The sequence below is a fragment of the Pimephales promelas genome, chromosome 8 (assembly GCF_988280905.1).
Source record: "Pimephales promelas chromosome 8, fPimPro1.hap1.1, whole genome shotgun sequence".
NCBI classification, from domain to species: domain Eukaryota; kingdom Metazoa; phylum Chordata; class Actinopteri; order Cypriniformes; family Leuciscidae; genus Pimephales; species Pimephales promelas.
The window spans coordinates 25,980,162-25,996,975 of record NC_142776.1 but is presented as its reverse complement, the minus strand read 5'-3'; the positions used below and the strand labels follow the sequence as shown (position 1 = coordinate 25,996,975).

Sequence of the window (16,814 nt, the reverse complement as noted above, 5' to 3'; positions counted from 1 at the left end):
ACCTAAATGTACATATTAGCACTTAAAATGTTCATATTAGCTCCTGAAATGGACATATTATCACCTAAAATGTACTTAGCAGTTAAAATGGACAAAAGTTTACCCTTTGTAAAGATTCAGCCCCAGTGACAGCTTTTGTACCTTTTTCTGAGAGTGTGGTGTGAATGGCCCTTAAATCATATTTACATAAACATTTATGTATTTATCTGATGCTTTTATCCAAAGCGACTTACAATTGCTATATATGTCAGAGGTCGCACACCCCTGGAGCAATTAGGGGTTAAGTGTCTTGCTCAGGGACACATTGGTGTCTCACAGTGGATTCGATATTATTGTATTATTGTATTGTCTCTCACACCAAAGGCATGTGTCTTATCCGTTGCACCATCACCTGCCCTCCCCTTATTTTAAAAGAAATATTTATGAAAGAAATATTTTAAATGGCAATGCTTGCTGCTCTTTGCGAACTTGAGCCCACCAAAAAATAAAATGTTTATTTTATATAATTAATCATCTTGTTAAAAACTAATGCAAAGTTCTTGTAAGACTATTTAAATACTCAACTTTTCATTTATTTGAAGCATTTTAATGTAAAACCTTTTTCAAGCTTTTGATATTTTACGATATGTAATTATTTTTTCCTTATCCACCATTACTAGTGAAATTTCAGAAATACATTTAGGATGACTATTATTCATTTACACTTCGTAAATTATTTGAAAGAAGTCTCTTATGCTCACCAGGGCTGCATTTATTTGATTACAATTACAAGGAAATATTATTACAATTTAATTATTGTTACAATTTAACACTTTTCTATTTTAATATATATATATATATATATATATATATATATATATATATATATATATATATATATACATATAAATGTATTAGTTTTTTTATTTTTTTTATTTGATGTGATGGCAAAGCTGTATTTTCAGCAGCCATTGCTCCAGTCAATCCATCTAATATATATATATATATATATATATATATATATATATATATATATTGTAACAATGTAATAGTCTTTACTTTCCTTTTTGAACAATTTAAGTTCTTGTATTGAACCCCAAATATACCCCAAACCTTTGAACATATAGTGTGTGATTTAAGTACTCATACTTTTAATGCAGACTATATAAGTAATAAAGTCTTATTTGAAGCATGTATGAAGCATGACAGGTGATTTAGAAAGCTATAGCTTTAGCTTTCTTTTACATTTCCTTAGAGTCACTGGTAAAATGATTTTAAACATTCCAATGTACATGGGCGCATGCCACAAATGAGAAACTTTAAAAGTTGCTAAATAGTCAGTCTGTCTGAAAGTCTGCAATGTCTGAACATTTAAAAATCATCCATATTCTGAAGTGGTTGGCCACTTTGTCTTCTCAGTTTATGTGATTAGGTCTTGACAGCTTCATAAAGCAGTATACTAGCGTGCACACACCGACTGGTTTAAGACAGAAATCTCTTGTTACTTCCCCTGTTGTGCCCCATCTACCCATGTCCCCTTCTATTATTCTCATCTGCCTCCTTGCAGAATCACTGTGTGAACACCATGACACGTGAAATTTGAGGAATGGCCTCGCAGGGCTGGTACCAATTTTAAACACCACAGGGTCTTTAATCATATATTATGCTGTAAATGTGTGGAGCACATATGAATGCTTCAGAGGCAACGGCCCTGGATCACAGAACCAGTCACAAGTCGCTCGGGTATATTTGTGGCAATAGCCAAATATACTGTACATTGTGTCAAAATTATCGCCAAAAATCCTTAGGATATTAAGTAAAGATCATGTTCCATGAAGATATTTTGTACCACAAATATATAAAACATTTGTTTTTGTGAGTGAATGCAGCATGATCGCAAAGATAAATGGACAATTTTCCAGATTTTTAAATTGTTGTATCTCGGCCAAATATGTTCCTATACAAACAAACCATACATCAATGGAAAGCTTTTTTTTAAAATATGAATTTCAAAAGAATTACCCTTGTGACTGGTTTTATGGTCCAAGGTCACATATGTTTACTACAGTCTCATAATCTCTGTTCACAAACATGTTCATAAACTGAGGGACCTCACGTAAGCTACTGTATGTTTCTGTGCAGTATAGGAATACATTTTGAAATGCCTCTGAGAGTAAAAAACTCCCAACACACACTGCTGAGTGAATGAAAAATGATTGTGGATTTACTGTAACACTGCATTTTGGATACAAATGACACCTTAGTGTCATCCTTAATCAAATATTTACTAGCTTTACTAGATTGAACATGCATTTATTGATTAATTTGAAATTTAGCACCAATTTTTATTCATACATATGATGCATAATTTTGTTTAATAATAAATACAATATAATATACAACATTAAATTGTATTTGCGGTTGCATTAACTTATGATCTTAAAAGATATCTCTGAAGTTGATTGTTAACAAAGTGTTAAAAGTGTTTTGAACTTGGGAAAGTGGCTTTGGGAAATGCTGGCAGAATAACACACCAAAGAATCCTCTCCCTACTGCGTTGTAACCCCGGTTTGCACTGCAGCGAGTAATTGAGGGTCCTTGTAACCCAGGTCATGACTGCGCTTTACCCTGTGTGGTATCCCCTCTGCTTGGGAGTTCACAGAGAGGTTTGCAGAGTCACACGTGTTAACCAAAATAGGGTTGTCCCTGGGGAGACGAAGCTAATTTATAAGAGACACCATAAAAAGGAAGAATTTGAGTATGAGAATGAGTTTGTTGTTTCTCATTATTGAGCTCTCAAAGCCCTGCAACCAGGGTTCTTCATTAATTGTTACTGTGGAAGCAATTTAATATGTAGTTAATATTAACATTAATATGTTGGAAGTTCTTTCTGTTTTTGACAAATAATAATTCTTCCACTAAGCAATGTGGTTCTTATGCAACATTTATCATGCTTATGAAGCAACACAAATACTCCACAACACACTGCATTATCACAGTAAAGGCCCGATCACACCAAGACTGCTAACTATAAAGACAACTACAATTATGTCATGACAACTCTTGGAGAGATTGGTATGGTTATAGAGATTGGCATGTTAATGAATATGACAATGTTAATCTATTTTTAGAGCAAGTACAGAGACTTAGACTACTACTGCCTATACATTATTACAGACATTGCTGTGAGCATGTAAGTCATGCTGCTACTAACCCCCGTACCAGAAGGTGGAGGGTTTCTTAAAGCACGCTGCAGATTGCTAACAGGAACAGTTTGAATGTTGAGCTGTAGCTCATTGGCCACTGATGCAACAGCAACCAATAAGCTGTGCTATGTAGATAATGATGTGATCACTGCCAAATTAGTTAAAGATAGGCCTGTCCCATCTAGAGTTTAATGCCAGATCTAGGTAATAGTTATGTCGCCTGGCACTTCATGCTCAAGCTCCTGGCACTCATGCTCATGCTCAAGCTCTGACAAGTTCGGTATTTTACACTTAAAGCCCTGTTTTAAGATCGTTTCTGATGAAATAGAGCGGTTAAGATTGAAATTTGGACACCTTTCCAACAGTTTTTATCGTAGTTTAAAACTATTGTCACAGTGTTGGGTTATGTTCTCTGGTGTCCAGGCTGTCCACTAGAGGTCATCTTCCCCCACTTTGATTGTATTTCTCTGAAAGAAAAGTATCATATACACATAGGATGCCTTCAGGGTGAGTAAATCATGAGCTAATTTTTATTTTTTGGGTGAACTATTCCTTTATGGACGAAACCATCTATTTCATGAAATGCAATTAAATTTAGGCACTCTTTGTGTGGCAGATGTGTTCATCTACTTTGGGGCCACTTTGTAATTTAAATAAAGGGCAAATGCTAATTGCCCTAGTCATGATGCTAAAGTCACTTTAATCTTAATCGTAACCTTACGGAGTTCCTCTGATTAGCATGCCTTCTCGCCTTAGTGAATGTTTAAAGGGTGTTTTGGACATTGGGTCTAGGAGGCCTTTGACAATCTTTTAAAACTTAAACCTTAAATGAGGCAGAAGATCACACATTCGTATATAGGGCACTCCTGCTCCAATCCTGTAAGGAGAGTTTTGTTTGGCTGATGATGAAGACTTTTCTTGGCTTCTTAAGGCATCCAGCAGAGATCCAAAGCCACTTTTGTTCCAGCCTTAAAAACTTTAAGATGAACTTATATAACTTTGATAAATATGCATTGTGCTGTTTCAATTACAAAATGTATGTTTAGTTCAACTTCAAAATAATTTCTAATGACACAACAAGTATTGGTTACTGAATACGTAGGAACTGAAAATGAAGATTTTCTAGTTTTTGTTGTTAGATTTAGCACTTATGGTTTTACAAGATTGGAATTGATAGTACCAGGTACTAGATATTGTTTACTCTTTTCCATTCAATTACAATGAATGGGTACTATGACAAATGCACTTGTATAGACCACTTTTAGTGCTTTTACATCTTGTTTAAAACATGACTTCTGTTATGACTGAAAAAGAAGATTACAAAAGCACCAATGCAGTCAACATCATCAATGTGTGTGCAAACTGCGGTATGGACTTTGCATAACAAATCTGACTTTTCGGCCACAGTAACCTCGGCTCTAAATGATGATGAATACCTGGGCACATCTATTGTTGTCTTCGACAGACGGAGCTGAAGACAAAGAATGGGTGTTATGACAATCTTTGTAATTCATGGAAAATAACTTTGGGGGGTGAAGTGGGTTTCTAATGAAATGAGGCTAAATCAATGGTACAATTGTCTTTGTGTCTCTTCATGTTACACAACACATCTTGAGTCATGTGTTTCACCTTTCAAAGAACCAGGACAGTCATGCACAGTAAAAACCAGTGAGTAATCCTGAGCTTGTTTACAATCCAGCATGTACAATCTAATTTTCTCCATTATAATTAACGCAAGCTTCATTTTAGTCTGCAGCATCTGTCTTTAGAAGAATAATTATAGTTGACTGAATGATGGAAACAGTCATGTTTTGTAGAATATATCCTTAGTCTTGACAAATAATTCTCCTGATCATTTGTCATAAGCATTTCTGTTGTTCGCTGGTTTTTGAGAACATAATAATCAGCCAGTAATATTTCATAGTATGATCAGTTAAGGGGGAAGTGACATTTTGACTTAACTGGTCATTCATACTGGCACCAACACACTCTCTGAGGTAACGTCTGACCCACAGACAGACAGTCCACATCCCCTGGTCAGTTTTTTGTTTTCTTGCAATGTCAGGCCAGAAACATACTCTGCAAGTAGGTATGCGCAGACATGAATGCTCAGCTGATGCAAATGCATTGGCTGAGCATAGGACATTATTTATAAATTTAGTCCAAGCTTATGACAATTTTATTTACAGCAGACAATCATGTGACTGACCACGGTATTCCCGCGTCCGTAGGATCACAAAACTCGCTCCTCCACCGTGAATAAATCGCCATCCGAATGCATGAGTTCTATCTCTGAGGTGCAAGCTTTCAAATTAATTTTTGCAGACATCCATGAGAAACAGTTGCCATCCGAATAGGTCTTAGGTTTGGTTTTACCTGAGTTCTACTTCCTTGTTTGTTTCCATGGTTTCTAGTTACACACCTGTTCTGTTCTGTTGGCTATCTTCCCTTGTGTATTTAAGTTCTCCTTAGTTCCTTGTCCAGTGTTAACGTTATGTTTCATGTGTAGAGTTTGCGTTCCTGTTGTTTGTTTCACGTATCTTGAATTGTCTTCCTGTGCTGTGCATATCTTTTTGTATGTATGTATGGATGTATGTATGAATTGACATCATTTTACAGTGCCCCTCCCCTTTCCGCCATGTTGGTAGGATTCCCACGACAAAACAGTATTGATTACGTGTGTTTTTAGCTCGGTAGTAGAGGAGTTTTTCGCAATACCGCACTGTTTTACCATGCCTGGAAGTAACTGCTGCGTTAAAAACCGATAAAAACCCTGGTAACCGATAGCGTCTCCTACTATCATGGCCGACCGGCTCAGACCCCGCCCAAATAGGCACGTGACTCCTCATTCTCAATACTTAAGCACAAGATTTCCATTACACAAGAGTAGATGTTAAAACTTCATGCTGATTTGTATTTGGCTTTTGATCTGCATACTGAATTTATGTAAATGTGAATGTTAAGATGTGCTGGCTAGTTTTATTGTGTGTCTGTGTTTTCTCAAAATTGTATGTCCAAAGCAGACCTTCATAAAAGTTTTGATGGTCAGTAATTGAAGTACACCCAGAGAGCAAGTATTTTCTCTTTGAACTCAGAGACTTTGTACATTTTTTTCAACTCTAGCCACAATGCCTTGTGAAGTTTTCCCAACAGTTGTTGCTGTTCTCATGTCATTATAATGAATATATGGAAATTCCATTATGCTCTGCAGGCAATTATTGCATCTTTATTGACCAAATTAAAACCATTGCCTCAAAATAACAACAACCTATTTTCCCATTAAACTTGTTTCATGGCTCAGTGCCTTTTTGTAATGAAAGAATAAATAACTGAATGAAAGGATGAAGACCAGTCATTGACATGAGCATTTGGGCAGCATAATCATGTGTTGAAAAGCACTTCATAAAGACTTTCTTTCTTCGGTGCAGCACAAAAGTAGATATTTTAAAGAATGTATTGGCTTTGGCTTTCATTGTTAAAAAAACAACACATTTTTTCACAGACATTCTGAAAAAAATCTTCTGTTGTGTAACACAGAAGAAAGTAAGTCACACAAGTTTGAAACGTCATAAATATAAGGGTGAAGTTTGTGCTGAATTTTGGGTTGATTCTTCTCTTAGTGGAGTTCTATTTAAGAAGAATTCATGTTAAAACAGTTCCTGAATGTCTGTGGTGAGTTTTTTTCTAACCTTGTGTCTCATTCTCCAGGAATGATGGTCCCATCTCCGCCTGAGATGAGGCAACTTTGGAAGATGCTCTTTCCGCTCCTTATTCTCCTTTACCTATCAGGATCTGTGAAGTCTCAAGTAAATCCAGGTAATTATGTTTTTTTTTTCATTGCATAAAATTAGATTAAATGTCTCAAGCTGTAAAATGTAAGTCATTCAGCTGATCATTTTATCCAAAGCAACTTGGTATTGAATGGCTTGTACTCAACAGCACAATGATGATAACTCATGAATTTCAGAGTTTGTAGAAACTTAAGCCCAAATCTTAACAACTAGTCTACAATATTATATTAATTGAACAACATTTGGTGACATAAATTTGCTCTGGGGTTAAACTCAAAAACAGTTTTTGAAAATTTATGAGACAAGTCGCTATGGAAATCAGTTGTTGTGGTACCACTAACAGCATGTGGTCACAATCTCAGATTTTATTGTCCATGAATGTTAAAGTTTTCTGAACATCAGTTTGCTGCAAATTGCAATGCTATTTTTGACTATAGGTTTGAATCTAGCAGCCTTGTACTATAGCGGTGATCAGTGTAATATTGAGGTCTGAATAAGGTTTGGAAGATGCCCAGGTTCCATTCTGGTTCTCATGGCTTCTTCTCCTTTGTCTGTGTCTTTCAACTCTAGCTTTTTCTTTCTAGCATGGGTGGTTTGTGGGGAGGAAAGTGTGATGTCAATGTGAGGTTCAATTATATTTTACAAGGAAACCAGAAGCCAGCTCATGGTGAGCAGCCGTACAGTAGAGACTAAAGCATAAGTCTGGAAAGCAGCTAATACCACCATGGCTAGAGACAGCTTCTTCTGGGATCCCCCAGGATGAAAACCACACTGTGCTCTTGTACTATATTGGGTTTTATTCATTTATGAAGCAGATGAGTTTGATTAACCAAGGTAGCATTGCTTCCTTCCTCTGGTGACATGAAAGCATGACATTAAGCCTAACATTGACACGTGACAATGCTGTAAGGCAAGAATTGCATAATGTTCTTCAGTGGTTCATTTTGAAGCCATATTGTGCTTGCATGTATCATAGAAGAGAATACCAGTCCATCCAGATTGTTAAATTGATGCTTTGCTTGGTCAAACTACAAAGTAATGTTTGGTTTGTTTCAAAGTAAACATGGAATATGTAAAATGGTTTGTTAAAAATCCTTCTGTGTAAAAATCCTTCTAAATTGTTTAAAAGCCTTGTGGTACATGCAAAAATAACAGAACTACACTCAGCTGTTGCTGATGTTGCTGACCGACGGTTCTGGATGGTTACTTTCTGGTTTAAAAGTGTCAGAGAGAAGTGGTTGAAGGAGTCATGAGTGACCCTGCCAAGGATTTTCACCCCAGAATCAAAAGGAAAAAATGCGGAAAGAAATTATTTTGCATGAGAAAAAAATATGCTTATTATTAGGAACATTACATTTTCATTTGTGACATTATTTTCCAGACAATTAAAGAAAAAAAAAATTTCATTCTAATGTAATGGGAAATAAAATTATATAATATTTGAATAATTTACATAATTTAAGACATAATCCAAAGAAGAATCATCATTGAAAATAATTCAACATAAATTAAAACTAAACTATAGAACAGCACCTGAATGCAATGAATTATAGTTGTTGTATAATTTTCTTGCTCCATTTTTGGTGACTTGATTATTCATTCATTCATTCATTCATTCCCTCCATCCTTCTTGCCTTCCTTCCTTCCAGAAACATGATCTCGAGAAATAGAAATATATATATTTGTTTTGTCTTGTCTCCGTCTCTTCACTACACTTCCCAGCATTCCTCATGTTTTCGCACTCTATGTAATCACCTTCATTTGTGTCTCCTGGTTTCTGTTCATTAGTGTCTCTATTTAGTTCCTTCCTGTTCAGTCTGTCCTTGTTGGTTGTTTGTATTCAACGTGTGTTATCCTTCCCATGATCCTACCTGCTTGTACCTGTGCTTTATATTAATAAAACTGTCAGATTTGGAGCTTTTTGACTTTGAGTCTTCTTCTGCCCGCTACACACCCTTTACAGAACAACCGACCACCCTGGATGGACGATGGGGTAAAAATTATCATCCTGGCCCAGGAGAGCCAAGATCTCCTAACATTTTCTCTAGGCTTTTGCCGTCTTGCTGCCCACAGTGACCTCAACGATGAGAGACTGTGAACTTTGTTCCGGATCGGGGCCACTTTGAATCAGCGTAGAGACCTCCCAGAAAACCACCGGACCGTCATGCGGTGTCTGGAGAGTGTCGGGCCTCGATCCGGGACACAGCCACCCCTAAGAGATTGTCACGCCATTCCTGATCTTCTTGTCAGTCTTGACCTTTACCTCCATGTCTTGCCCAAGCCCTTGTCGGCAACCAAGTTTGCAGAGCCTTCTCCGACGGTCCCGTCCAGCCCTGACGAGCCTTCACCGCTTGTCCCGTCCAGCCTTGCTGAAATGTATTCACCGCTGATTCCGTCCAGCCCAGAGCCTGAATTCCCACCCAGCCTCCCTCTTCCACCTCCTCCCATCTGCATCTCTACCTTTCCTCCACCACTGCCTGGCAGCCCTTCTGCTCCTGTATCCACTCTTAAGGAGGAGGAGTCGCCGAGGATCTGCCTGCCACCAACGCCTTCAGGGTCGGTGGATCCCCGGTCTCCACCTCCAACCTCCTCAATCAGGACTCTACCTCGGCCCTTCATCCTATCTGTTCCACCTTGGCTCTTACCTCCCTCAGCTCTACCATGGCCCCTCAGTCCCCAAGTTCCGCAAGGCTCCCTCGTCCCCTCGGATTCACTTTTGTCCCTCATCAGCCTTCCCTCACCTCTGGACTCCTCTCCTCTGACTACGCCTCATTCCTTCGTCCCCCGGCTCTGTTGGACTCCTCACTCTCCGCAGTTCCCCTTTGGTCCTCGCTCCCTCTGTCTCCAACGTGTTCTTATGTGTCCCTATCTACACTTCATTCACCTGAGCCTTCGGTGTCACCATGTCCCTCAGCATCACCCGGTCTCATCTACTTTACCCATCTGCTTATTCATCAATGAAGGGTGCCTCCTGTGCCCCTCATATTGAAAATACAGATCTATAATGACATGTTTGAAATAATTTTCACAACATGCTCAACATTCATTACCAGTTACATGCTATTGTTGTTTTTGTTTTGTGTTTGTTTGGGGGGTTGCGCTGTGCTTTACAGTTTGTATCAATACACTACTGTGCTTTGCTTTGAAACACTGTCTTAGCGATATATCATGGTATCCCATTATTGCTGCCTAATATAGAATAATAGAATTTATTTATATATATATATATCTTTTTTCTTCAGGCTGGTGGTTAGAAAGGAAAATGAGTGGTGAAATGTAACAGGATAGAATCCATCTCTCAAACCTCATTGAACAGTGTGTGAGCTCTGTGTGTGGATGTGACCTTGCTTTGAGTTTATTATTGAATGTAGCACGAGTACAAGCATGATTCTTTACAATGGATTCAACAATCAGACTGGAGTCTGTGGCTTGTACATACCAGACATTTTGACAACAGGAAAGAATATCGAAACAGCTTCTATTTCTTACTTTTTCTTTTCTTTTCTTTTTTTGCTCCAATGCTTTGTGTGTTGTTGTTGTTGTTTTTGTTTTTTTTTTGATATTTGTTTTTTCAGCTCATGTCACGACAGCAGTCTTTCTCACATTTACAGTTTGATCGTTTTGGTATTCAGCTAGTTGACCTTAGTGTTAGTGACAGAAGTTATTAATGACAGTGTTTCAGATAAATTTTATAAATTGTTGCTTTCCATTCTTTCCAGGAGAGAGATGCTGTAACCTCTTTAAATATCAGTTTTGCTCCCTCATATTTCCGCTGGAAATAAAGCCGCATTTTTTCCTATACTTCTGGAAAAGTGTGTTGCTGAACTCAGTAGCTATGAGATCTCCTCTGCCAACTTTCCTCTGTTTAAAATTCCCAAAGACTGTAGTTATACCATCCTACTCTCTGCTTTTTTCCACTTTGAGTTATAGACTCTTACTTTTTTCTACTGTAAAAAAAAGAAAGAAAAGAAGAAAATGTAAGTACCTCCTCCAGCAGTTTACATGTGATTAAAAGTGTATGTTACTATACACGTGCGTGTGTGTGTGTGTGTGTGTGTGTGTGTGTGTGCGCAAGGCTTTGGACTATGCAGTTAGCAAACATGGTGGAACAAATGTGCCATTCACAAGGATTAAAGATGGAAAAAAAACGGTTGGCAGGCGGGGGAATTAAGCGCCACTCAGACCAATGAATTACTGCACAAGACCAGAGTGGCCCATGAGAGAAAGAGAGAGAGGAAGGACCAAAAGCCACAGTTTCTTCACACAACATGAGTATTTTTCCACCTTTCTGAAGTGAGGAATATTTTTAGACTGAATGTTTACTCCATCTGATACTGAGGCTATAACCATCCACTCAGGGAGAGTGGAAAAACAGAGACTAAATAAACAGTGCTGTGAATGTATGAACGAAAAAAAACGTTCTTTACATATCTTGTTTTAATAATCCATCATTGAGAATACAGTGTCCTTTGTTCATATTTGCGTATTATTTTACTACCTTGCCGTGCTTTTTCTTATTGTGACCTTGTGAGATCATCTGTTAACACACAGCTGGCCCTGAGTCTGCAGTCGAACAGTACTGCATTTGAAAGACATTTGATCTATGTGGCACTCTTGTGTCAATTGTCTAACACTGCTTTGCCTGCGTTCACAAAGCTATGATGAGAACTCTGCCCTGAAATGTAAAATTTGTGTGAATATTTTAGCTGAGGGATACAGCTAAAATTATTCAATTTATGAAAAAATATTTTAAAAATATATTATTTCTATTATATGTTTTATAATATATAATAATGGTGTGTGGTGTATATATATATATATATATATATATATATATGCGTGTGTGTGTGTGTGTGGGTGTGTGTGAGCTAAATGATTTAAAAATGATTTAATTTGTGAAATTTGGGGGGAAACTCAGTAATAACAAATAAAATATTATAAAATAATAAAATATATTTATTTAATATTATTTTAAATAAATAAAAGGTATTTTCAATCAGAGAGTTTAAACCATCAGTCACTGTTGCCAAGTAAAATATATCATTGAAATGTACAGTATAAATAAAATAAAAAATTATATATATATATATATAAATAATTGTAATTTTATATATATATATACATATATATATATATATATATATATATATATATATATATAATTATAAGATATTACCTACATATATTTTTAATAAATATTTAACAAACATTTGTATACATTTAAATTTATTGCAATTTGTATATTACCATTTAATATATGCATTCAAAGAAAAGTGCATTCAAATATACACAATATTAAATATTAATTTGATATTGCCTGAAAAATGTAATACATTGTTAGTATTCTCTATATTGCCCAGTTTTATATAGGATATATAGTCTGATTTTGAGAATGAGTGCATATGTGTTAAAGAAAGAAATAGAGAGAGTGATGGGGGAGGAGGATGCCGTTCTGTTACATCTGGAAGAGCTTTTTGTTGGGGGATTCAGTTCGTTTTGGATTATATCAGCTTGTCATTGCCAAAACCAAGCCTCTGAGGTTTCCCCCATCTTGACTTTTAAGCAAACATTTGGAGGAGAGACAGAAAAAAATGAAAAGAGAGACAAAAAGTCCTTCACCACTATCCTTGCTGTTGCTGGCAGGATCACAAAGCCTATTTTGTTGAGATGGAGGGGCCACTTGGAATAGGAGTGTCCTTGTACACTTTATTTTTTACATGTCCGGATCTTCACACTGACACTCAGAGAGATATTATGAAAGATTAAGATTTATATATCCTTTCTGGCTCTGCAGTATTATGTGATTTTACAATCAAAATATAAAATATAATGTTTGTAATAAACTTTCAGTGGGTGGTGGTCTAAAGCCCTACTTTTCTTCACACAGGGGTTCTTCAAGGCCCATCCCTTCTCACATGGCAAATTTAACTACAAATCATAACATTTTGTCATGTTTAAAATTTACTTAATTTATTCTTTTCACTTTTATACTTTTTTTCAACCAATCATCCACTGTTGCCAAGTACTGTAGATTCAAAATAAAATGTAAAATACAGTAATAAAATAATTTGCATTTCACATGCTATATCTGAACACAAAGAAAAATATTTTATGAATATTTCGAGGGCTTGGAGCCAGAGGGGCGTAAGTGGCTTTTAAACTTTACAGACAAAACAAAATTTTGACCACACTTCAGTCACCAGTATTATTAACCTTAAACCACAAACATTGCAACCCCAGGCACAGCCACAGACTTACATGAAAGTAAAAAAAATGTATGGCATATTAACACATTGAACATGTTCTAAAGCATTTTCAAAAAAAAAAAAAAGTCAAATACGTCAGATATGCCTTTTTGTTGCTTTATTCAATACAGTTTGATCTCAGATAGGTATTTTTGGCACCATTGGATGGAGCTCATTGAGACCTTTATTTTGATATAAAGAACTCGTATTCGCCCAAAATGCCGCTTATGCCCGTCAAGCTCCAAGCCCTCGATTTGATCTTTTTATCATTTACAATGACGATATATTGCAATAAAAAGCATTTTTATATACAAATTTTGTTACTAAAACATCATAATCTTAACCAAACCATTTGCATTTTTTGTATATTTCTCTCATGGACTGAATCAATATGTAAAATGAAAAAAATATTCATAAAATTCAGATGCTAAATTCACACTTTTTGAATTTTAGTAACTATAAGGGGAAGCCGCTGAAATGCAAAGGAAATAGGAATTTTAAAAAAAATGCTATGTAAAAGTTAGTAAGCATTGTCTGCATGATTATGAGTTGTGTAGACTGCAAGCAGGGTGTGACTTTACATATAGAGGTTGATGGGCAAATAAACATTAACAATATATTTTTACAGGTGTGTGTCGGTCCCCGTTAGGAATGTCCAGAGGCCAGATCTTAGATGAAGACATCTCAGCTTCCAGTCAGTGGTCTGACTCCACTGCAGCAAAATATGGCAGGTATGAACACACACACACACACACACACACACACACACACACACACACACACACACACACACACACACACACACACACACACACAGTGTTTTCCAGTTGTAGTGCAGGTTATCTTGCTGGGAGCAAACCACATCTGGGGAACTGTGGGTGGCCTCCTCGTAGCCTCACTAAAATTATGTAAATATGCTTCCTCCATATATTTCTTCTGCATTTTCACAGATTTTAAGTGTTCCCAACACATTCCCCTTCACCCAAAATGAACCATTTTAGACTGATTTATGATGCAGTCCAGAGACCAAAGAAAGACTCCGTAAATGAAACCGATGTTTAAGCGTATTTTTCTGTGTTTTAGGCTAGGCTGTGAGGAAGGAGATGGCGCATGGTGCCCTGAGATAGCAGGAGACCCTGAGAATATGAACGAGTTCCTGCAGATTGACCTCCGTTCTCTGCACTTCATCACTCTGGTGGGCACTCAGGGACGTCACGCAGGGGGCATTGGTAATGAGTTTGCCCAAACATACAAGATCAAATATAGCCGCGATGGCAGCCGCTGGATCTCTTGGCGCAACAGGCAGGGCAAAGAGGTACGTACTGATACACTGGTCTGTGTTTAAAATCTGCTGCAGTCGTTGGAAACAGTCTTTAAGTGTGTTCAGGTCAGTCTTAGAATGTTTCAGCTAGTCGTTAAGTGTGTCCCCGGCAATATTCAGTTGATTACATATACCATTAATATATTATTATTATATTATATTACGAAGTAAATTATTAATATTTCAAACAAATGCTGTTGTTTTGAACTTTCTATTCGGCAATGTCCAAAAAAAAATGTTATTACTCTCTTTACATTGATAAAAAATTGTAATTCTTGTGCACCAGATCAGTGCTTTACAATGATTTCTGAAGGATCATGTGACACTAAAGACTGGTGTAATAGCAATTACTAGTATTATATTATATTATAATATATTATTAAAAAAAATTCATGTCATGTCACATCTGAATGTGATGCAATATGTCAGTAGATATTACGATGTTGCTGTCAAAAACAACATGACCAAAAGTACTGTATGTGGGTACCACACAACATGATTGACTTGTGATGCAGTCTGAATCACAATCACACCATGTTGGTTCGTTGGCCAGAGGAGATCCCACTGACTGAGCCTGGTTTGGTTTCTCCCAAGGATTTTTTCCTCCAAATCGAGTTTTGGTTCCTTGCCTCTGTCTCCTCTATTTTGTTAAGTTGGGGACATATTCCAGAATATTATTGATCTGACTGTACGGACGCTGTTGGATGAGAACTGAGCTGGATGATGGCATATTGTTTTGCAGACCTGCTTTATAGATAAAATGAACTAATTTAATAATTGATGATCTTTACAACAGAACTGAATCAATACTGAACTGCATTAACTGAACAAGAGCCGTAATGCATAATTTTCCTGTTATCACTGAAAAGCAGCTCTAAAATCATCTGTATTTTATAAAGCACTATATATAAACGTGACTTTACTTGACTACCAGGTGCATAAAATCAAGCGTCCTGAACACCCCATGAAATCTCTGTAGACACCTTTTCAGGATGGGACGTAACTTTTCTGTTCCAGTACCATAAAGTAAAGGTTATCTGTATCTAGTGTGTAGACCTGAACCTAATGAAACACTTCTGGGATTAATTGGACCGTCAGCTGTGAGCCAGGCTGTGCGTGACCACTGATACATTTGTGTCTGAATGAGAGCAAAGCTGTCCCAGAAGTGCAACTGTTAGAGAGGACCAGCTCCCTATTAATGCTTATGCTTAACAAGCAATTTGCTTTCGTCCACATTTTGGCCATGTGTACTGTATGTCACTGGAAAATCTAAATATAAGTTGTTGTTTTTTCTGTTGTGAAGGTTATAGAGGGGAACAGGAATGCATATGACATTGTGCTGAAGGACATGGAGCCGCCCATCATTGCACGTTTTGTCCGCTTCATGCCTGTCATCGATCACTCAATGAACGTTTGCATGCGTGTGGAACTGTATGGCTGTGAGTGGCTGGGTAAGTCTGACAAGTGTTGAACTTAAAGTGAGTTAAATGCTTCAGATAATTTTGGTTTTGTCGAAAGGTTAGTCAAAATAAATTCAACTAATGCCTAAAGGGAAAGTTCACCCGGAAATGAACATTTACTCATGTGACCCTCGTGTCATTTCAAATTCAAACCTGCATGACTTTTTTATTTTGTTTTGTTGTTTTTTTCATACAATGAAACTCAGTGAGGTCTCACGTTGTTTGGCCACCAATGCTCTTCAAAATGTCTTCTTTTTTTCATGGAATAAAGTAAGACACTGGTTCATTTTTGGATGAAATATCCCTTAATAGCTATATTAAGCGATTTCTGAGAAACACTGTTGATATTTAAAAATAAAATCAACCCAAACAAAAACACCCCTCCCTCCTGCTGAGTGGTGTGGACGTCTCTGTATCATAGCTGAAGTGAAGCAAAATAATGCGAAGATTATGAACAAACCACAAGGACCCAAGACAGCAACATAGTGTTGGCCCAGATCTGAATTCCACACGTACCATATGTGGGCTGGATCTGGGCCGACACTATGTTGCTGTCTGGGGAAAAGCAAAAAATGAACAAACCGTACAAGACTACAAGTATACAAACCAGAAAAAACAATGACGCTCAAAACTGTCCTGACAAAAACAGCATATCTTGGTTCCGTGAAACATAGCAATCCAATGTTACTCACGTATGGAGTAGAAATAACGCAACCTTGGAGTCTGTTTTCAGGCCTTTCTGCTTAGGTGTCTCCTGCGGTGGAAAGCTTCTCCTTCTTAACACGGGTCCAAAAGCTCTTGCCTGATAATAA

At 37.0% G+C, this 16,814-nt stretch overlaps 1 protein-coding gene across 5 annotated transcripts in view; it reads left to right on the top strand.

The window, feature by feature from the left end:
• ddr2a (discoidin domain receptor tyrosine kinase 2a) overlaps positions 1–16,814 on the top strand; it is a 31,971-nt gene that overhangs the window by 6,587 nt on the left and 8,570 nt on the right. For all 5 annotated transcript variants that reach the window (XM_089134238.1, XM_039647765.2, XM_039647766.2 and 2 more), the window contains exons 2-5: positions 6,894–7,001; positions 13,850–13,952; positions 14,305–14,536; positions 15,846–15,993. In XM_089134238.1, coding sequence (XP_088990364.1) covers positions 6,896–7,001; positions 13,850–13,952; positions 14,305–14,536; positions 15,846–15,993 — 589 coding nt within the window. In that variant the 5' untranslated portion in view covers positions 6,894–6,895. The remainder of the gene's footprint in view (positions 1–6,893; positions 7,002–13,849; positions 13,953–14,304; positions 14,537–15,845; positions 15,994–16,814) is intronic.